This window comes from Pelodiscus sinensis, chromosome 1, assembly GCF_049634645.1.
Source record: "Pelodiscus sinensis isolate JC-2024 chromosome 1, ASM4963464v1, whole genome shotgun sequence".
In the NCBI taxonomy this organism is placed as follows: domain Eukaryota; kingdom Metazoa; phylum Chordata; order Testudines; family Trionychidae; genus Pelodiscus; species Pelodiscus sinensis.
The window spans coordinates 23,820,501-23,843,931 of NC_134711.1; the positions used below are offsets into that span (position 1 = coordinate 23,820,501).

At 36.6% G+C, this 23,431-nt stretch overlaps 1 protein-coding gene across 2 annotated transcripts in view; it reads right to left on the reverse strand.

Moving 5' to 3' along the window:
• Positions 1–23,431, reverse strand: part of RELN (reelin) — a 491,382-nt gene that overhangs the window by 180,525 nt on the left and 287,426 nt on the right. For both annotated transcript variants that reach the window (XM_006137543.3, XM_075926876.1), the window contains 3 exons: positions 20,839–21,079; positions 11,944–12,089; positions 4,007–4,158 (listed from right to left, as the gene is read on the reverse strand). In XM_006137543.3, the coding sequence (XP_006137605.2) occupies positions 4,007–4,158; positions 11,944–12,089; positions 20,839–21,079 (539 nt within the window). The remainder of the gene's footprint in view (positions 1–4,006; positions 4,159–11,943; positions 12,090–20,838; positions 21,080–23,431) is intronic.

The window sequence follows — 23,431 nt, forward strand, 5'->3', positions numbered from 1 at the left end:
GTCTTTATGGCTGTAGAATAAGGCAGCCAACACAGATGTCATATTTAAATTCCAGGGCAAAAAAAGAATCAACATGTACCTGGTTTACACTGTGTTTCTTTAAATAAAATTCAAAGGCTATTGTTTGCCAGGCTGAAGCAATTAGACTTTTTTATTGTTTTTATTGAAATGTTCTGTAATGTTATTTTTATCACTACATTTTGTGTACTATATCTATCGATCTATAGATAGATATATAAAAATAAATATATAATACATGGCTCTTTGCACTCTATCCACCGCTATTTTGGCTCTTTGTCTATAACTGGTTGGCCACCCCTGCCTTAGGGAAACACACCGTGGGCTCGTCTACACTGGCCCCTTTTCCGGAAGGGGCATGTAAATTTCATGAGTCGTAGTAGGGAAATGAGCGGGGGATTTAAATATCCCCCGGGGCATTTAAATAAAAATGTCCGCCGCTTTTTTCCGGCTTTTAAAAAAGCCGGAAAAGAGCGTCTACACTGGCCCCGATCCTCCGGAAAAAGCGCCCTTTTCCGGAGGCTCTTATTCCTACTTCAAAGTAGGAATAAGAGCCTCCGGAAAAGGGCGCTTTTTCCGGAGGATCGGGGCCAGTGTAGACGCTCTTTTCCGGCTTTTTTAAAAGCCGGAAAAAAGCGGCGGACATTTTTATTTAAATGCCCCGGGGGATATTTAAATCCCCCGCTCATTTCCCTACTACGACTCATGAAATTTACATGCCCCTTCCGGAAAAGGGGCCAGTGTAGACGTAGCCCATGTGTTCAGTGTGTTCCTGTAGCCTAATGTCATTCACATGGGCTCAAAGAGAGTGGAGTTTGTGACTTGTTTTTCCACCTTGCAAAAGAACAGGGTTTCAGCTGAGGCAGCATCTCTGTATCTGTGGAGCTCAAGAGACTTGTACAGCCTGTGGTAGCTGCTGGGGAGGCAAATCTTAGCCGCACCTATTCTTTAAATGCAGCAATAGAGGTACGATAGCTTCAAACAACGTGGATGCTAACGGTAGTATATTTTGTTGGTATAGCTCCATTTGACATCCTGGATAATGAATATTTAAACATGGTCTCTGTAACTGAGAAAGGAAGTTTTGTGCTTTCCTTTTTTTAGGCTGACATTGCAAGTTGGTTTAAAAAAACAGGATAAGGCAGCTCTTCTATTCTGTGAGACAGTAAGGTTTCACATTTAAAAATTGCAGTTGCTTTGTCAAGCAAAGATGGCCCATTATAAGGGTGGAATAAGCAAAGGGTGTCTTGAAATGCCTTATAAGGCTTACATCTTTGTCGTGACTTATACTGAACTATGAAAACTCTACTGGCTTCTGAGAGGTTTTCATTTGTGTCCCTGAATATTTACGATATTAGGCATTTAGTGGCATAGTCTATGTTTTTGATGCATTCATCCAATTTCTCCACCACTCTTGCTGAGCTGACACTCTCTCCTGTAAGTTCAGAAGGTTGACAAAGTTTATTTCCTGTTTCTCTAGCAGGCGTTGCAATGCCTGGAAGACCTGGAAATAAGGCAACCCCTCTTTCCTGTTTTATTGGTAAATCATGTAAAACAGGAGAAATGTGTGACAATTCAAGAGTAACTACCAAAGGACTTTGAATCAATGAATTAAGGGTTTTTTCCTTGTTGACTCAAAAGGTGACTCTGGAAGGTCACTAACTCAATCCATGCTTCCGCTTTTATTATCCCATTGTTTTCTTCACTATTTTCTAAAAAAACAAATACTGTGTTGAGAGAATTTCACATGAAATATCCTTTATTTATATACGTACTGAATTCATAAAAAAATACCACAATATATTGGATGATTTTCCACACTCAACAAACCTTTGTGTGAATTTGGATTTGAGAGAGTGAATGCCCAATATAGTTGTATTAACAACAGACTTCTTATTTCAACAGGAAATGTCTTGCTTTTAGTATATCTTTTATTCTTGCTAGTTTACCATTCCCCTCCCAAGAAAACCATTCAGGGTGACATTAATCCAGTGCGAAAGGTCTGCACACAATCTTCAGCAACACTTATGCATTTAATATAGTATTTCAGAATTGTGGAGTTCTTGTATGGTATTGTATTCTGGAACTGAATTTCACCCTCACAAAAGATTATATTGTGGGAGCTATTCATGTGGCTTAGTAGCTCAGGAGCAGAAACCATTTTGTAGGTTAGTTGACAGAGACATGCTCTGTCATAATGCTTTGATATGAAAAGGCTTTCATATGAAAAGGTAACACAAGTCCAAATAAGATTGTTACATAAGCTTGTTTGTAAAAATTAGTAAAAGTGAAATACAGACTGACCAAATTAGTCCAAACAAAAAGCTGTTAACAGATATAACTTAAGCACTGAATGTTGAGTAGCCGTAAGGCAGGTGTGGAACCAGAAATCAGTGAACAAACTGTAGCATGTCAGAAGTTAGTGATATCGGTGAACAAAATAATGAAAGAATGGCCTATTCTGCCCATTACTCCCTTTGGGGGTTTCTTAAAGAAACAGACTTTGGAAGAAAAATTGGTGACTAGAGAAGATTCATGATTATGGTTGCCACTGCCAATGTTTCCTGGGACCTTAGGTCTTTGTTATTCTAATTCTGTGAAATGTCCTGATGAAACCAACCTAGAGGGAGGAACCCAGATGATATTGTCACCTCCACCAACTCTGCTGAATCCCAAATATCACCTAGGACGTGAACCTCTATTCCATTCCTTAATCCCATGTGTTCTTTTCCTTTGCCACATTATTTCTTCTGTTTATTATTCCTATTCTTTTGCCTTCTGTTCTAAGAAGAGTCTAGCTTATCTGGTCAGGATAGTCTACTTTGCAACACTGCTGCAAGCCTGTGACCAGAAAGCAGTAACTCAAAGCAATGACCTAAAGTGCCCATGTCTCAGGGTATCAGATAAGATCATGTGCTGGGCCTGTATTTTTCCAGCAGTTGAGGTTGCAATGAATGTCAACATCAGAGACAGCAAAGCTGCATTTTCTATCTTTGCTATTCTTTCCATTCCCCTTTCTGCATGTTTGTCCTGTTTTGTCATCTAGAAAATGGGATTGGACTTTAATAACAGCAACAACAACAACAGTTTCAGCCTCTCTCAACTAACTTCATTTTTTCCCAAAAGGACAGTGGTTGCCATTAGAGGGTACATCTACACTGCACAGCTATTTTGGGATACTAGAGGCATCCCCAAAATAGCAACCCCGTGTCTATACAAACCACCTCTTATTTTGAAATATTTTTTGAAATAATGGGTGAGCTATTTCACCATCCCAATAAACCTTGAGCATGAGGGAGAAGGAACGGCTCAAAATAGCATGTTATTTCTAAATTTAGTGCTGTGTAGATGTGCCAAATTTCAAAATACCCTATTTCAAAATAGATTTGAAATAAGATACGCAAATTGAGTAGCACCCAAAGAGAATGTCATGCAGTTGGGCTTTTTTTCCTTCTAAAGACTTTCCTGCTACAGGAAAATAGAAAAAAGGATGTTGTTAAAATGAAAGCCTTATTTCATATTTTACATTTCTGAAGCATTAACTGTTTTTCCTTCTTTTCTGTGTTTTTAATGCTTTTAATGGTGTGTTTGGCATAATACTAAGCAGACTAAGGTCTCTGTATACCAGATGCCAAACCTTGTTTAAAAATGTTTAACACTGGACTGGGTATTGGGTTACATTATCACCTATGACTCTATGGGCCCCATTTTCATTCTCTACGTTAACATAACAGCTTCCACTAGGAGATGACTTTCACTTCAGTCAGAACAAATTTGGCCTGATTCTCAATTGCGTTACTCCCCTCTTACACTGGTATGACTCCATTGAAAGCAATGAAGTCACGCTGGTGTAGACAGTGACTCAAAGCTATCATCTTTAGAAGACACATAGCCCCTTTTGGTTCAGGTTGTAGAATTTGAGATTTAGTCTCAAATTCTAGTTTGACATGCTATGTGTGTCCCACATATATTAAAACTACATACTCACCCATACTGAAGTAAAATCTCAGATTCCCATAACCTGTAGTGTCCATATATGGAGTACATAGTTTTCTCTCTCCATCTCTGAGGAATACTATAGATGAGCCTGACTCCAGTGATCCACATTCAGTACCAATGACAGCTCCAGATATGTCCCATCTAAACACATCAACAATGTATTGAGAGTCAGATTCCTGCTAGGAGTATGCCTGTATGTTTTGAATAGTTTATTTTATAAAGAAACATTTCTACAAACTTCACGTGGTGCAATGAAAAGACGTTTGTTCAAACATGCTACTCACCACAAAATAACAGCTCCTTAAATTCAGTCAAATTAAATAGTACACAATAAATGTATGTCACAGAAGTTGTAGATTCTATTATTTTAAATGCAGTAATTGGCAGAATTGTACAAAGTTGCTTAAGTTGTTGAGATATTTATTTTATATATTATGTTTTCTCAGTACTTTAGTGTAATATAAATAAATAAGATGTGAATGCAACCTCCATTGTATATTTCTTTTGGTTAATGTAGATATTTACACATCACCAAAACTTTAAAAGGAACACTGCACTCACTGGCTATGTCTACTCTCATGGCTTCTTGCATGAGAAATATGCAAATGAGGCTAAGCGTGGAATATCGCTGAGCCTCATTTGCATACCTAATGAGCCAACTTTTTTGCAGAAGAGGCTCTTGTGCCCGAAGGAGCTATCTACACTGCCCCTTCTTGCGCAACAAAACCTCTCTTGCGCAATACTGCTACATCGATTATTTTCAGGAATAACGGCATTGCGCAAGAGGGTTTTTGTTGCCCAAGAAGGGGCGGTGTAGACAGCTCCTTCTGGCACAAGAACTTCTTCTGCAAAAATGGCAGCTCATTAGGTATGCAAATAAGGCTCGACGATATTTCACGCTTAGACTCATTTGCATATTTCTCGCGCAAGAAGCTGCAAGTGTAGACATAGCCATTATGTCCACTAAGCAGTCATTAACCAGGTTTTTTTGAGTTACATTTAAATATTTTTGAGTAACAATTTTCATTTAGCACGTGAAAAAAGAGAGATGATGCTTCTCAAAAATATAATCTGATCTCCCTTTTTCTCACATTTCATAGGAAACATGTCTTTATTTCTCCAGCCAGTGGCAGTGAATATAGTTAGTTGGGAAAAATAAGTTTAAAAATTGCCAAAATGTCCTCATTTGACATTCTTTAAATGAAAAGTTGCTTTTCAGTTTAAAATGACTTTTAATTTCAAAGTTTTAGTTAACTTATACTCAAAAAAGATTTAAACATAAACAGATCAAAATAAAATGGGATATTTGAAAATGATCAAAATGAAATATTCAGTTAATCTTGTCCGAAAAAGACTTTGGCTAACCAGTTTGTGAAAATTTTCATTTTTATTTCTGATGGGAAAATAATGCAGAATCTCAAAAATATTCACTGGATAGGAAAAAAAAAGACATTTCCTGACCAGAGGTAGCTATGAGAACTGAGTGTACAGAAGCTCTCCTTTTCTCATATATAAGTTTCTTTCAAATAATTGAACAATTAACTATCATCACAACAATTAATCTTGTTTATAGTTGATACTTTTTGTTTTAACTCCTAAAACTATTTCTAAATGTATGGGTGTAAGTGTCCAGTGCTGACCTATCTCTGTTATCAGTGAAGTCAGTTAGAGTTCTTCTATTTTATATCTTAGAGTAGATTACTAAGAAATATTTGAAAATCCTAACAAACTGATAGGCTTTTAAGGTAAAAACATACATGAGTCATCTGAACAATAAAGCTCTGTAAGAATTAAAGCTGTTTCGCTGCAAAAGTACCATTAGTTTACATGTTAATAAATGTAAACATTCTATAACAAAGCATCTTTGTTTTATGTACATCTAATTCTGTTGAAATAACTTTTCTGGTTCAAACATTTAAAAAATACTGTCATGATAGGATGAAAAATAGTTACCATTTTCGAAGACAGGTCTTTGGGGATCAAGACAATTGCAGAATTAAACAGTTGGGCCTGTTTTAACTCATACAAAGAAATCTCATAATGGGTCATTGATCTTTTTATATGCTCCATTTATCCCAATTAAAACACTCTCTTTACTGATCCATAAAACAACTTGGGGTCATGAATGATGCAGATGATGGGTGTTTCCAGAGATCTCTCTCTTTTAGGGAATATTCAAAATGAAAAAATAGAAAGTTAAACAATTTAAAATGACTCTGGCATTTTTGTGAAAAAAAATCCAAACTTCCTCTTCAATGATAAGTAGAGAAGGAACGGGATTGACAGCATCTATTTTCATATTATAAACACGTTGAAAATCTTTGTTAAATGTAACTTTGTGATACATTTACCCCTTAAATCACTCCATAGTCATTCTTCTTTCACTGATGACTAACAAATGATATAAAAAATGGAATCTCAATCTAAATGTTTGCACTATATCTCAGATAGAAATAAAAGACCCAATCCCACAAGCAGATCTATGTGGGAAGTCTATGAGGCTCTGCAACAGTCTGCTCACAGGGATCCAGTTGCAGGACTGAGTCCCTAATCTGTGTTATTAAAGATAAATAGAATGATAATCCTTTGGGAATGAGAAGATTCATTCTATTATAAACTTGAGTTATTATAAATACCCCTTAGGGAATTTTCAAAAGAACTGAGCATTGGCCAGATTCTGCTCCCCTAAATGACAATAGTAAAACTCTATCACTACATCACTGATTGCAGAGATTAATTAAGCCTCCTTGTGCATTCAACATTTTTCATGAAACCATAACTCTGGCATTTCCCAATTTTTTACTTCTTGACTTTACAAACTAATGAAATCCTTGGATGAGTAAAGAAGGGACTCTTGAATAGGAATAGAGAGATTATTTTAGTGCTGTATTTGCTCATTGTGCAGCCACTACTGGAGTATTGTGCCCACTTCTGGTGTCTACAGTTTAAGAAGGACATTGATAAACTGGAGAGCATTCAGAGAAGAGCTATGAAAATGATTAAAGGATTACAAAACATGTCTTACAGTGATAGTGTCAAAGCACTTAATTTATGTAGCTTAAAAAAGAGTGGTAAAGGGGTGATTTGATCACAGACTGTAAGTGCATACATGGGGAACAAAAATTTTTGGTAATGGGCTCTTCAATCTATTAGATAAAATTATAACATGACATCTTTAAGTTGAAGCTACACAAATTCAGACTAGAAAGAAAACCAAAAGTTTTAACAGTGAGAATAATTAAGCATTGGAACAATTTACCAAGGGTCATGGTGTATTCTTTATTACTGGCAATTTTAAAATCAAATTGGATGACTTTCTAAAATATATGCTCTAGGAATTCTTTGGGGGTAAATTCTATGGATTTTGTTATACAGAAGGTCAGACTAGATTATCACAGTAGTCCCTTTTGGGCTTGGAATCTATGAATCCAAGGGCATTATACAGGGTGAGTAAACATCACGCTATGTTTAGTTTTAGTTTTTGTTTCTTCTTTTAATCCTTGTTTGACAGCTTACTTATTAAAAGACTGAAGTTTAAAATTATATACAATTTGATATCTAGTTAAATGTCCTTAACAGTTCAAAATACCCATTAAGGAAAATTCTTACTAATACCGTTCCCATTAAGTGTGAGTAATTACCATTCAGTGTCATTCAGCTAAATTGGTTTCCTGAGAGGTATCACAATAAATAGCAATCCTGATTAAGTAGCCTCTATACTGTATATCTCTATGACTTTGCATTTGGAAACATGGAAAATTGCATATATATATGAGCTCATTTTATTCCACCTTGAATAATTAGTTTTGAACATATTCAGAATGTGCCTGTAAATCAAGGTAATTTGTGGGCAAATTATGCAGTTAATATGTCCTCAGTAATATATATGGAATTTCTTATCCCAAAGAACTGTAAAATTGATACTTAATACTTTTACTGATTACATAATAAAAGAAAGCTTAAAATCCTGTACATTAAAGATGAATAATCCCTTAGTGACACTTCCTACCAAAACGAACACTTTTCTGAATACAGAATTTCATTAGAAGTAGAAAATTGATAGGAAGTTAATGGGTCATATTCTTTCCTGTGTAACTTCAGACAAATCAGTGGATGAATTTTTAACTAACATATTTTTAAGGAATTAAAAAGACACATTCTTTCAAAGTAGCAGCACTAAAAAAAATCATGATATTAAAATGGTAGTTAGGATGCAAAATGAAGAAGTCATTAATGGCAGTTTTTGTTTTTACTTAGGAAGCTACTTGGAATTTTTTATAGGAAATAAGATTAGAGAGTCACATTTATAGAAACATGAAGACTTGATTTAGAACTCACATACAAACCAATATCACTGCAATAATAGAAAAGCAATATAAGTATAGCAAAAGTACCTTGAGCATTGCACATATAATTTTAGGGAGATCATCAGAAGTGAAGATGGAAACAATAGGAAGTAGAGAAGCACTGTAAATGGCAATGACAAGATTTCCATTCTCCTATCACCCCAATAACTCAAGTAATGTTTGGTCAAACCATTTTTTATAATCTTTTTCCTTACATTCCCACACATCCAGAACCATACTGGATTATATCTCAGCCTTTTGCCCATGTTTTTTATTTTGGAGGACCATAATTAACAGTCCGAATGCTAGTGTAAGCTATTCACCTCAGTATATTTCCCAATAATTTTTTGACACATAAATGCCTTTGCTCCATGGTTATATAGCAGAAATTCCCTAAACTAAATCTGCTAACTTAAGCTCAAAACTGTTATTTTGCTGTTTGTGTTTACAAAACATAAACTGCTACATTTTATGTTCACTATAAGCAGACAGCCCACCAGGACCCTCAGAATTCTGCCTATCAAATCCCAGGACTGGAATCCTTTGTTTGAGTCAAGTTCCTTGTTCTAGTACTTGTTGGTAGGTTGGCATTTACTGACTCCTAAGAGCCCAATAGGTTTAGGTTCAAGATGCATGATACCTGACATGTGTGTCAGAGCCAATTGTGTAGTCATAATCTAGCATATAGAGAACAGCATTTTATTTCTCTATTATTATTCCCTCAGTATTTTTTTTATTGTAAGTTACTTCTGAATATGTTTGAAAATTAGCCTCTTTTCTTACTTAGGATGGCAACTATATCAGAACAACTGACTTCAATGGATCTATGCTGATTTACACTCAGTAAGAATATGGGCTAGGACAGACGTTGGTACGTGGGCCGTCAGGATAATCCATTAATGGGCATTTATGGTGTTGACACTGACAGTCTGCCGGCATAGTTCCCATCAGCCAGTGGTTGCAGTTCACTGTTCCCAACCAGTGGGAGCTGTGTGGGGAACTGTGCCTATGGACAGTCAACATACACGAAATATCTCGCAGCCTACCAGTGGATTACCCTGATGGGCTGTGTGCCATAGGCTGCCAACCCCTGGCGTAATAGGTGTCTGGTCTTCAGCTGTGAACTGCAAGTCACCATTTTCCTATTCTCTGAAAGAAGAAAATAAACACCAAAAGGACATCTGACATTTGGTTCTCTTAGCAACTGTTCTCACACATACTCATGTTTTGTTATTGTACAAAGAGTTTTCTGAAATGAAAAGGATAATAGCAAAGAGCAAAAGACAAAACAGATGACGAGTTAGTTATTTAGACTGAGAATTTACAATGATTTTTTTGCCTAATCTCAAAACTATGCTCAAGTTCACATGACATATAAGCATGTATTTCTTACACAGTAATCTTTAGATCAGACACAGCATAAGTAGCATGTGATTTGGTAGCTGTTAATGAAATTATGTGTTTTAGAAATTAAAACCAGCTTTCAGAAGAGATGACATAAATTATCAGTGTATGTACAACTGTCCTGGGGCTGCAGTAACTAATATAATTCTTACTTTTTTTAAACAAAAACGCCATTTTATGAAATACATTCTGTTTGTTGTTGTTCTATTTTGGTTTTTTTACTCAAAATTTAGCTCTTTGGTTCTGTTTCACCTTACAAAGTCTCATTGGGAATGGCTGCATGATGTCCACTTTTGCAAAGTATACAAAGGCAGTAAGGGATGAATCCAATACATAGCAAGACTATAGAGTGATTTGAACAGGTTGAAAAATGACCAAATGTTGAGAAATTGATGTTCATTATTAAGAAAATGCATGCAGAGGCTCAACAATCAGGAAAAATGTGCAGTAAATGGATTCAAATTATATCAGACACAGAGAGAGGGAGATAAAACACAGAGCAGAAGTGAAAAGAGCCACAATGGTGTAAAGTTAACATTTACCACAGTGACCAGAACTGGGAAAAATGATGGTAACCAAAGATACCACTTAACTGTCACTGTTTGAAAGATGTTGATAGACTCTGTATAAGGACAGCACATAAGAATGATCTACATACAGGCACAGAGGAGCATAAGGCTTGCTTGTGATGCAACTGTTCTCTTTTTATTATTAATAATGACATTGATTATTAATTACTATGATTGTTTTAATAAAGAAAAGACACTCAATTATGTTGTACTTGTGTACTTCTTTAATAGTGGTTATTTGATGTGTAAGCTTATACAAGATAAATAGTTTGATTATGTATCAGTTTCCATATTTGTATAATGGAGATAATGATACTTAGCTTTGTAAAGCACTTTGAGTTCTTTCAATGAAAAATATCATTCTCCCAATCCACGAACTGCTTTTCACCAGGGTAGGATCTTGGGAGGATCTAAACCTATGGCTGCTGTAACCTCCACTAACTACCAACTGGTAAAAGTTGGACCTCCCTGGTCCAGCACTCTTGGGACCTGACCGGTCCCAGATGATGGATTTTGCTGGACCAGGGGAGATTATTATTGGCCCCCCTGCCACCAGTACCCTCCAGCTCCGGCCTCATAACCAGCCTCCTGGCCTGTTCTCTCCTCTCTCTGCCCCCGCTGCCCTGTCAGCCCACACTGCCCTACTGAGAAGTCCTGCCACCTCTGTACACATTGGGCTCCAGCTGAGGTGCCTGGCAGCCCCGCCGCCTCAGTGCATGCCGGCTCCAGCTGCAGTGCCCAGCAGACCTGCTGCCTCTGTGCACTGGGCTCCTGCTGCTCCACTGGGCAGACCCACTGCCATGTGTTGGGCTCCCGCTGATCTGCCAGCCTGCAGGGCTCCTAGGTGCTAGCTCTCCACTAGGACTCTCTGGTCAGGCAACTTCTGTGGTCTATGGATGTTGCTGGACCATGGATGTTGCCGGACCAGAGAGTCCTGGTTAAGAGAGTTTCAACCTATACAAGGAAACATTACAGTTGCCAGGGTTTTCTAGGACAGGGCATCCTGGCCATGCCTCTTATGCTTGCAGCTGCTTTGAAACACTTCTGCATCCTCCATACAGAAGTGATCCTCCCAAGATTTAAGAGTGGTCTTTGCTAGAGCAGCAAGAGTTTGGCTCACAATGGGGATCAGTTTGTCTAACATTGACAGTAACAAGATTATGCTTTGCTCCAGGGAAAGTATGAGTTCTCAAAAGGATCTGATTTTGTCCCACTGTGTATTTTTAATGCTAATGTGTGGCAGGGTTGGAAAATATTGCAACACTGCAGTTTCTAACATAACACTATGAAGTTCATGCATACAACTTTTGTCCATTTTGATATCTAGAGACCAAATTGTCTGGAATCCGACAGGTCCTATTGACTCTCCTTGACTTCTTCATCCCTAAAAGGCATATGGCTTGATAGAACTTGAAGCATTACTAAAAAGCAGTAAAAAATGTTCTATGATTCTATACTACCCAACATTTTTTACTGCTTTTTATTCCAGCAACAGACATATTACAAATACATTGCAGAGAACAAATGCCATTCACAGTTGAAGTTTTCTTATCTCTTGGAGTAATGTTGCAAGAATATATATAACACTGGAGGTAACAAGCACTCACCCTTTGGGCTGGCTCTCAAACTCTTCTGCCCACTGCTCCTGGGTATCCTCAGTGGAAAGATCCACATCTCGGGTTGTGGCAAAGTTGAATTCGCTGCCTTCAGTTCCATGGAAATAAATGGAGTTTCCATCGGACTGACAGCTATGCTATAAATAAAAGGAACGCAGGAGAGGTGGGTTTTAAATGTGTTTTCACTGGCAACCATTTTGCTCATGTACAGTCAGAACTCAGATAAAAATCATTACATTATTTTGCATGAACACCTGAAACAAAACAAAAATCAGTCTGTTCATCATTCATCTTTCTTGAACAACTCCCAATTATTACTGCCTCTCAGTATCATATTTTCTATTGTCTTCAGTTTTCAATCTCTATAAAAGTGCATCTCTGTTGTCATAACAAAACATGTGTATCTATACACAGTTGACAGTACAGCCATGTTCCAATTGTAAAACTCTGCATTATATCTCAGACCGAAAATTATATTCATATGTTCAAATAACTTAATAGTACACGAAATCTAGAGTGAATGTTTTGCCCGTTAGAGGTTCAGAGACATATCTTGAGACAAATTCTAGATCTTCTTTGCCTGAATATTTGCTAATGGAATGTCAGAGTTTATTATTATTAGTATGAATTATATTCAATAAACAAATCAGACAAATAACATAATGACTTTTAGACTTTTGATATCTACGAATGAAAAGACTATTGTATATTTAATCCAAACATATTATTTTCTATCAGCAACATGTTCCTGAGATTCTATTATTATTAATTCATATTACAGTGATCCACACAAGCTGAACTGAGATGGGGAGCCTCTGGCTGAACTCTGAATAAACCCAAAGCAGGAAGCAGTCCCTGCCCTGAAGAGCTTGCAGTCTAAAAAGACAAAACAGATGACTAAGAAAGGAAAGGGTGGGAAGAGAAAGGAAGCATTATTGTTCCCAAATGGGAACTGAGATACAGAGAGATCAAGTGAATTGCCCAAAGTGGTACATGAAATTGGTAGCAGAGCTAGGAACTGAACACAGACCTCCTCAATCCCAGTCTGAAAGAACATCCTTTCTCCAAACTTTTTAATATTCCCTTTCTGTAAATTACTCTTGGACTGTAAAAAATGCCTTTCCTTTGCATTAAAAATTCAGAGCAAAACATAACTTTTCTTCTTTCTGAAATCCCAGTTTTGCTAGTGACTAAAATTTTGCTGCTCATGCACTTCTAGTGACTGGATGAAAGGGATAAATTTCTAAAACATGAAAAACTTAGCAGCATACGATTCCTATTATTAAAATAATTAGTTTAAAACACTTTTCAAGGGAGCCTTGGCTATATTAAAAACTGAGGAATGAAACAAGAATTGGTTAATTATAATAATTTTCCATTCTTATCACAATTCAAGACATAAAAATGAGATACAATAATGAGATTTCATACTCTGGGAATTATCTCTGGATGTGAAATCACAATGACCTTTTCAGTATAATCTATGCTGGCTTCTCTAACTCAAATCCTTCATAACTGGTGACTAATTCTGTAAAGGGGTTGAGTATGATACCCAACCAAACTAATAACAATGAAAAAAGGTCAAGATATTGCTAGGGTATTTCCATAATTTTTATGAGATATAAGATGTGGCAAGGCACGGAAAATTGCACAATTTTTTTTCAGAATTTTATAAGAACAAAGTAAAAATGATAATCCTCTAGCATTCTAAGGCCCATTTTCAACTCAATGCTGTAAGAGCAAATTTAAATTGAAGAGAGATTGCCAATGATTTTGAGACTTGGGCAGTAAACTTAGGCATTTTCATTCATATTTAGGCTTGCAAAGAACAGGCCCAATATTCAGAGATGTAGAGTACATACCAGCTTTCACTGCTGGAGAGATAACCATGCCTGAGATCTAAATTTACCCCACTAACTTTTTGGTCTAAGGACATCGAGATTCTTGCTATACTTCTGTTGGAATGACAGTCAGATTCAGTGCAAAATAAGAACTATTAAACTTCACTTAGAGAAAGAACCATGGTAAAAAGTTATAAAGAGAATTTCAGCAGCTGAAATAACTAAACTTTAGTGAATATATTTAGCCCCAAATAGGGCTTAAAGCCATTATGTGATTTAGAAATATTGACAAGTCATAGATGTGTTTACTCTAGAAATAACAAGAATTCTACCACAAATATACAATAATTCTTGGAATAGACAAGAAAACACCACAACACATTAAATATAGATCAACCAATATATTTATAACTGAAATAACAAAATAATTTTCACTGGGTTGTGACACGAAGTACGTATTGATAGCAACTATTTGAACGATTTTCTATTCCATAACTATCTGAAAAGCATCCCTTGTAGTACTATACTGTTATTAACTACATATGAGTAGTTTTAATAACTTTTATAGACTCATAGACTTTAAGGTCAGAAGGGACCATTATGATCATCTAGTCTGACCCCCTGCACAATGCAGGCCACAGAATCTCACCCACCCCCTTCTAGAATAATCCTCTCACCTATATCTCAGATATTGAAGCCTTCAGAGAGTTTGAAGACCCCAAGATGCAGAGAATCCTCCAGCTGCGATCTGTACCCAATGCTACAGAGGAATGCGAAAAACCTCCAGGGCCTCCGCCGATCTACCCTGGAGGAAAATTTCTTCCCGACCCCAAATATGGTGATCAGCTAAACCCATAAACATAAAAACATAAAACCTTTTATGTTTGCATATATTGCTCATTTGAGACTGAAAAGTAAAATTAATTTATTTTGTAACTTGATTGTCAGTATATGTATTTGCAGAATGAGATGGAAGCTGGCCATTTATCTGTCATTCAATCAGCCACAAAATTCTTTTTTTTATGTTCAGAATTAGTGAAAATGAATATACAGAATGAACATTAATTATTAGGTTGTAGGATCCAACTTTTCAAGTTTGCATGGTCTTCTACTAAACAGACAGAAGTTAAAGTAGAGAGAATTATATACTTAAGTTGCATCTAAACGTTGGAGATCTAATATATTTCTCAGTTGGCAAGCTACAGCCAAATATATATGTGATAGCTGACTATACCATTTGTAATTACTTGATAAAAGCCAGCAATTAAAATCTACCTCAAACAGATGTAACCACATTAGCATTTAATAGCTAGTATGTGCTTCTGCAGTCTACAGTAAAATGTTTTATGGTTAAGTGTGATGGAGTTCTCATTAAAATAGACTGGATAAGTAAACAGTGAGTTTCACTACAGGATCCATAAATAGTCATTTATATTGTGATATACTGCAGCTGTGTGTAGAAACGTTGCAAAATTCAACAGGAACAAAGATACAACTTATCTAATCAGTTCTATAACACTATATTTTTTACTTTTAGTTAAAGCTATGTTGTGTCTGTGCTGTGTGTGTGTGTTGGCTCTAGTCAACTTTTTCACCTGTGAGATGACCTCACTAAAGAGAAAATTTAAACTGAAGTTATGAGTTTATAGTTATTTGAGTTACAATAAAGCCAAAGGCCATGAAAGGGAGAGGCACAGATGATCAACATTTTAACAGAGTCTAAAGGAGCCAGATAGCACTATCCCATTAAAATGCCTGACTGAGTAACTAATGTAGGGTACCTAGAAATCCATATTGAGGTACCATAATATAAGTGGCCTGATTTTTAAAGGTGTGAAATACCTATGGTTGCTGTTAGTCATGATGGGAAGAGCAGTGGGTGCTCATCAGCACCTTCGCAAATCAGCTAGGTGTGTTTGTATTCTGTTTAGAGAAAGATGGGAGCTCCACTGATTTACACTGACCTGCCATGTTACCTGTGAGATTTGTTTTCCTTAAATAATTATCCTCAGGTTATGTTTCAGTTCTAATTTACATTTAAATATTTTTGTTTTATTTTATCTTTCAAGTTACTGTTTTTAGCTCTTGATATAGCTCTTTTTATTTATGCTATATTCAGTGAACAGCTTTTTGATCCTTACAAAGAACATGTAATTAAATCTTCAGTCAAGCAAGGCTTGCAGAAAGAAGGTAGTGGTGTTTTGTGACTGGGTATGGGGGAGAAGCAAGGTCAAAAACTGCTGCAACAAGGTGGTCAGCTTTGCAGGACTGATTCACCCTATAGGAACATAAGGGCGGAAGGTTTTAAAGGTGCAAGCCCTGACATGGGAAACTCCTTTCTCCGTGCACCAAACAAAGCAGCACCCACCCTGCCTCCCTTTGAGGTGTGATTATCAAGTGAGGTTTGAACCTGCTGTGGACATTGTGCTAGTCACTTCTTTTCAGTGGGAAGGAATTTTCCCTTCACCTCCATGTTTTGGTGGAATGAGGTTTTTTTTTGTTTGCCTTCCCCACAAAGAGTGTCAGGGAAGATCTATTATGAAGAGCACAAAAGGCATGGTAAGCTATATGTCACAATTTATTTGGTAATTGTGGGGTGGATCTCTGATACAGGTACTCCATTGGAAAAGCTTCTAGTGACCGTATAAATGGCCTGGTAGAGGGCTTAAAAAGGAGGTGCTAGTTAAAGGAACAGAATGGTGTGGAGTTTGGGGCTCCTATGGTTGCATCAGCAGGAAGCCAACCCCCCTTTCTTATAGCACACCTTATTCCTCAGATGTTGAGATGGGGTATGAATGGTAAGATCTCAGCAATGGATGGAACCCAGATGAAAAAAGAGGGGGAGCTGGTGGAAGCCCTACAGTTAACTACAGAATAAACAGGGGATTACCTGCACCGTACACTATTATCTGCCCATTAATCTCAGGCATCTAATGATAAAGTTGCAATTGGATTAAACATGTATCAGGTGTCACCTCTTTTTCTTTAGGCATAGCTAGACAACACACTTCAGTTTTGACCTGCACCATCCTCCCCCACACACAACATCAGTCTTGTTCAGTAATCTAACAGACTGCTGACTGCGCTGAATTACAGTGCACATTTGTGATAGGGCTCATGGTGTCCTCTGGGGACTGAACTGAGACTACAAAACTCATTTTCTCTTTTGATCTAAATAGGATTTGAATCCAAGCCTCTAGGAGTGAAAGGTTACTGTGTTTACTAATGTACTATGTCATCTCATTCCCAAAGTCATTCCATGTCAAGTTGTAATTTGTTTATAGTATTCAAAGAGCTAGTTCTAATGAGTTTTATGTTAAAGCAAGAAAAGTACTAAAATGTGAGTAATTAAGGTATTATCAGCCAAATCCATAGCTGGTATAAAAGGAAGGCATAATTCCATTGATGTCAATGATGTTGTACCTCCTTGTTACAGAATCAATATGGCTTTGCATTTAAGATACTGGACTTCTTTTATCAATTTAAGAGTTAATGTTCTCAGGTTCATTCTGATTTATACTTTTTTGCCTGTGTACACAATATTAGATTAAATTGCTAAATAATATTTGTAAGTCAAGAGACCACATAAGATCAGTATATAAAGGTATACATTTGGGGTTAATAAAAATCAGGGTTCTTTCCTACTTATGTAAAAAATTATGAATTAAATATTTACCTGTTTCCCTGACCGTGTGAATTTCCTTTTGCTTGAAAAGCAGAACATAGTGTACTAAGTGACACATTTTTACCATCTAGAAAGCATCAACAGGAAACATCAGTGTTACATTCCCCAGTGTAACAGATTTTTGGCTTTAGTTCAGGATAACATCTTCCTGAGGTTGAGCCCCATACTGTGATGTAAACATTAGTGGCTTCACCTCTGTGTTTTTAAAGTATTCTCAGTCACCTTTACCATCATTTAATTAGGTTTTTATCAAAGATGGGCACTGATACATCACTTCGTAGTATCTCTCGGGGGTTTAATGGCCCTGATGATTCTTTCAGACAGCTGTAGACTCACAGTTTATTTTTTGGAGACATTGCTTATGATGGAATGAGTATACTGGGCATTTGGGTAACACCAGCTTGCAAAGGGCTGGTGGCAGATGGTAAGAAATCTGCCCAGAATATCTTACCTTTCCATGAGCCGAGTCATCAATTTCCTCCATTAAAGAATTGTCACTGGGCCCACCCAGCTGGAAGAGCATTGCAGATAGCTAGGCTGGCTGGTAGTACACAATTCAAAATGCACTTTAAAAGGAAACTAAAATATCACTTGTAGGCCAATTGAAAATGCATTACTCAGAGCATAGCCAATTTTTTAATGACTGTAATATTTTAAGTGATTATTTTTGCCACTTCAGATTGCTCCTTAGAGAGGAGAGGTTTTTTTAATTAAAATCTAGGCAGTGCAAACAGATGAGATGTGAGAAGCAGAGGAAAGAGAAACAGAATGAAGAAAATTAATTAAAGCTGTGTTGTTGGCAGAGTCATAAATTAGACATTGTGTCTTGCTGGGAATGAGTTATGTTGTTATTTGGAACTTCAAGATTTTTAATGTGATAGCAGGTAGGCGGATTAAATGGATGTTAATACAATTCTAATTCACATACAATTTTTTACCCTGCTAACATATGTAAAGGTATAATTGCCATCATTCAGAATTAACCTGTTATATGATTTTGACTACTAGGACTTCCAGGTTAAAGTCCTTTCTACAAGTAAAAGAAATATTACAATAGGATTTCTATTAGGTAAATAGAGTTCCTAACATTTTCCACATGTTATATTTTTAGATTATTTATAATAGGTTACAAAACTGAAAATATGGCTAAAAACACACGAGGTGCAACCACAATTATAGTGCACTTTCCCCTTTCAAAACAATAGGTTGAAACTTGCTCTGTAATGTGATGAGAGGCAATTTATAAAATGTGATTTTGCTTATTATTTCTTGTTACATTCAATGGTAACACTAAAAACAATTTGCCTTTTCATGTATCACATAACGTTAATACTTTATTTGAGGTATTTTATGATGCATGTATAAACTGACTATACAACAAATACATTGCAAACTATCTTCAGCAATGGCTTGAATGTCTATTTAACCGGTATGAGTGCTGAATATGTTAGAACCACTGGTGTTTTACTATTCTAAAAGTGTTATACTACAGTAGTGAGCTTGATTCTGATCTTGGAATGTGTTTTTGCAACAAAAATTACTTACAGTGTGTATCCAACTGTTATTTTTTTTTCTATTTTTCCCCCTTTTAAAATCCTATGGCTATGGGCCACACCTTCTTCATGTTCAATTCCTTTAAGCAGACACTTTACAAATGCTTAAACTCATATGTGAAAAAAAAAATTTCGCTCCTTAAAAAAATGGGTTTTTAAATAGAAGTTCTGTTGCCTGAATGTGATACCTGTATCCTTGAGCATCTGTCTTCAGTGAGTCTCCTTATGGAGTAAGGCACTATTCAGCATCAGTGAGGATATTACAATTTGGCTATTGCACTCTAAAATACATCGATAGGAGCACTGTCTTATATACACCAGTCTTTCCTTTATTTCAACATTTTCTAAATTGATGAACTGGGGTTATGTATTCTTAAGCATCACAGATGAGATTGAAAGCACAATAAAGATAAAAACCACTATAGCAAATGGCTTGACTAAATACACTAAACAAGCAGGACAGGATTACATTCCAAAATCCCATATGCAAAATTTTTCAATTTAATGTAAATTACTTTACTGAAGCAAAAAAAGATGATTGCACTTTATCATGTACTATGAGTAGATTGCAACATGTAGTAGAAACAGCATTTATTTCTACAAAGGCTTATCAGAGGCCATACAAGTCTTATTATGGGGGGAAGAATGAAGCCATAAACACTACCTCACTGCCCTGAATTCCACATCTGTTTCCTGTGCACTTGCCAAAACACTACCAATGCCATTAGTGGACTTTGACGACACAACTGTTTTTTTTGTGAATGAGCAATACGATGCAAACATCAAGTTGTTTGCTATTCATGCTTTGGTATATTTTGCGGCATAAAGGGGAAGATTCTAACAGCTCTTCACACAAAGAGATCTCATTGAAGTCAATAGGAATTTTGTGCATGGAGGCATTACATAATCAGGCCAATAGAGCGCATGCTCATGTACCTACCAAACAGCCTGCAGCCTTTCTATCAGGTGATCTTGCCAGATCTCACACACTAAGCAGGCTAAAGATAGGATTGGAAGACTTCTAAACAACTATCTGGTGCTACAGGAAATATTGATGATTCGGTAGATAATACTTTTGCTGTACACCACAAATATTTCGATAAATATGATAACGTATTTCAGGATTTTTGTACTAGTGTCCTCTACTGGATGGCCCAGACTGGCCTTTGCAATTACATCACTTTCTCTAGGGAGTTGCCTAATGAAGGGGATAAAACTATGGACAGTAAATGGAAATTGTCCTTTAATTGCAGTGGCAGAAGTGTAAATTTGTGTAAATTTGAGTATTTTTGTTCTGAGTTCACTGACTTCAAGAAATATTGTTTACAATGATTCTGTGATAAATAATGTCACATTCATCCTCACCATCATCATTTCTGTCATCATAATACAAAAACAGAAGGGAATTTCATGGGTAGGTGATGGAGCACATATAATTGGCAGCAATAGTACACTTCATCTGACAAATACTATGACTGGGGAACATTTAGTAGAGAGATTTGTATTCATTTCAACAGTTTTGTACTGTTTTGCTAAAAGGAAACAATTATGCATTTTCTGCTACATGATCTTTGACATGACAATTGTTAAAAACCCATGCTTAATTCTGGTAAATTGCAGAAGAGTTTGAGTGACATGTAACTGGCAAAAGACCAAATTCTACTTCAAAGGGGATTAAAGAAAAAAGAGTCAAATTCAAGTAGAGGGGCTTAATATGCACTTCTTCTTTCAGAATTTGGATGACACTTATTTTTCTATTACTACATGTGTGAATTTGGTTAAAACTAAAAAACAAAATTAAACAAACCTTAACTGTGGCCCCAGGGAAGAAAAGCCAGTTGCCAGTGTCCACAGGATCAAGATTATCTTCCAAGACAATTTGTCTGTGGGCAGCATTTATGATCAGAATATTGTCCAGTGCCCAGCAGGCTTCATACACTTCACCAGCATGTACATATTCCTGTTTCCATTGAAACTGAACATTCTCTCCTTTGGCATCTTCAGGAAGGTACAGGATGTGGATGACGGTGCTGACATTGGAAGGGGCTCTGTAGAACATCAAGGTACAGAATCAGATTGAGCTCCAGACAGTGGAAATAATTTACCAGATGTTATACAGCTACACCCAGCTTCTAACATGTGCATAGATTTTCTGTGCACAATACAAAATAGTTTTAATTAGCATGGGATTCAATCATAAATTAAGAAAATCCTTTCCAAAGTACATCAGAAAATGAAGAAGAAAAATAAACATTCAATAAAAATCTAATGGTACGTTACTGAATATTATATAATGTTCTAAGGAAATAGAGTTGATGTTATTACGAGGTATTTACCAGTAAAGTCAGAATTTGCCAACAGATTTTACATGGATCTTACATTTTACAGTTTCAGCCTCTGCTTAGAATAGAAAATAATATAAATGCTCACATTTTAACAGCAACTACTGAACACCTTATAATGAAAGAGTATGTTGCTTTATAAGCCACAGTGTAAGGCACAGGCCCTGCATCACTTACATTTAGGGTGCATCTAGACTATATTCCTCTTTCAAAAGAGGAATGTAAATGAAGGAAATCGAAAATGCAAATGAAGCGCAGATTTACAAATCTCATGCTTCATTTGCATAATCACATCCTATCACTTTTTCAAAAAAGGTTTTTTCGAAAAGAAAAAAAAAAGCAGTCTAGATGCGGTTCCTTTTAACCCCTCCCCCCCACCCCATAAACTTCATTTTTTTAGGAGTAAGGGTTCTTTCGAAAAATATTTCTTTTTTCAAAAGAACTGCATCTAGACTGCTTTTTAAAAAAAAATAAAAAAACTTTCAAAAAAGTGATTGGACGTGATCATGCATTAGTGATTTAGTTCAGTAAAACACAGAGCAATCAGTGGTCGGGGGCATGGAGACCACAGAAAGAGGGACTCATGGAAGAAATGTGTTTTGAAAGAGAAATGAGGGATACCCGAAGAACTAGAATTAGAGGCCGTTTCAAGTGAAGGAGGAAGCTAAAAGAAGGCACAGAACTATTTTTTCATTTAATTTTTATTACATTTTAAAATCATATAGACAGAAAAGCAAACTATGTCATAATACATAAACATAACCATTTACTACCTATATTTAGCTAAATTTAAAACATATACTCTCTATATTTTAGAAATATGCATCTGTCTGCCTCTGAGTCCATTTGTTCAAGAAAAAAGGGTAAGAGTTAGGACCACCACATTTGGTATGCAGTTTCCTCTTATCATAACTTAGAGCAGGTTCAGTGTTTGGTTGTGGCAAGAAAATGGGAAGCACCTGGAATGGGGCTGTTTTACATATCATGGAAAGGGAGGGAGTTGATCAGAGGACAGTGATACTATAGAGTGACGATTGTGGGCAGGGAACATGAGGGACAACTATACTGCAGTGTGACCACTGGGAGCAGCCACACCACCAAGAAAGTGGCCACCTGGGGACAGTGTTCACCATCTTACTGGCCACCAGACTGGGTAAGTAACCAGTAACTCACCCTCCCCTGAGCTCTCCTCCTTTCAATCTCCTGCCCCAATTCCTGTACCCCCATCCCCTGCCTTTAGCCCCTTCTCATCCCTGCCCTGACTCCTGCATCCCTGAGCCCCTCCTCTACCTCCCATCCTGACATCTGCACCCCCACACTCTCAGCCTCCTGCTCTGAGCCCCCAACATCTCCAAGCCCTCCTGACTCCTGTAGTCCCCTCTCCCAAGGGTTGCCTGGATACTGAACCCCTTATCTCCAATCTCACCCCAGAGCAATGATTTAAATGAAGAAAAACAAAAATTAATTGAGTTAAGGATCCGAGTAATACTGGGTAAATCTTCTAGTTACATATAATGTGAATGATTAAAATATAAATCAATTATTTGCATTACACAATTTACAAATAAAAATTGTTCATAAATATCCAACTAGAAATATTATTAAAATAAAATAAAGAATAGAAGTAAAATTCAAAGGGGAGAGGTATTTTTCTGTTACAGTACACAATTCTTTCCATGATGGCCATGCTTATGATGTCTATACTCCAGTCTTCAGTTGTTGGATTTCCAATTTTTTAGCAATGATTAGTGCTCTTCCAAACCAAAGATTTTCACATGTATTCAGCTTCCAATTAATATCTATTATGTTTAAAAATACATTTAATTTGATTGGAAAACATTAACTCTGCAATTATGTTCTTTCCAAAACTTACAGATATGGGAGCATTCCCAGACCATAAGTTAGCTGCTGAATTAGAGTGCCAACATTTGTCTGACTTAGCGACTGTTTTGAAGATTCAGAGCAGGGTCCAAGGCATCCTCCATAATAATTTATGTTGGGTTAATCTTAAATGGTGATCTAAGGAACACTTTGGTGCACTGGTTAAATTTGTTTCCA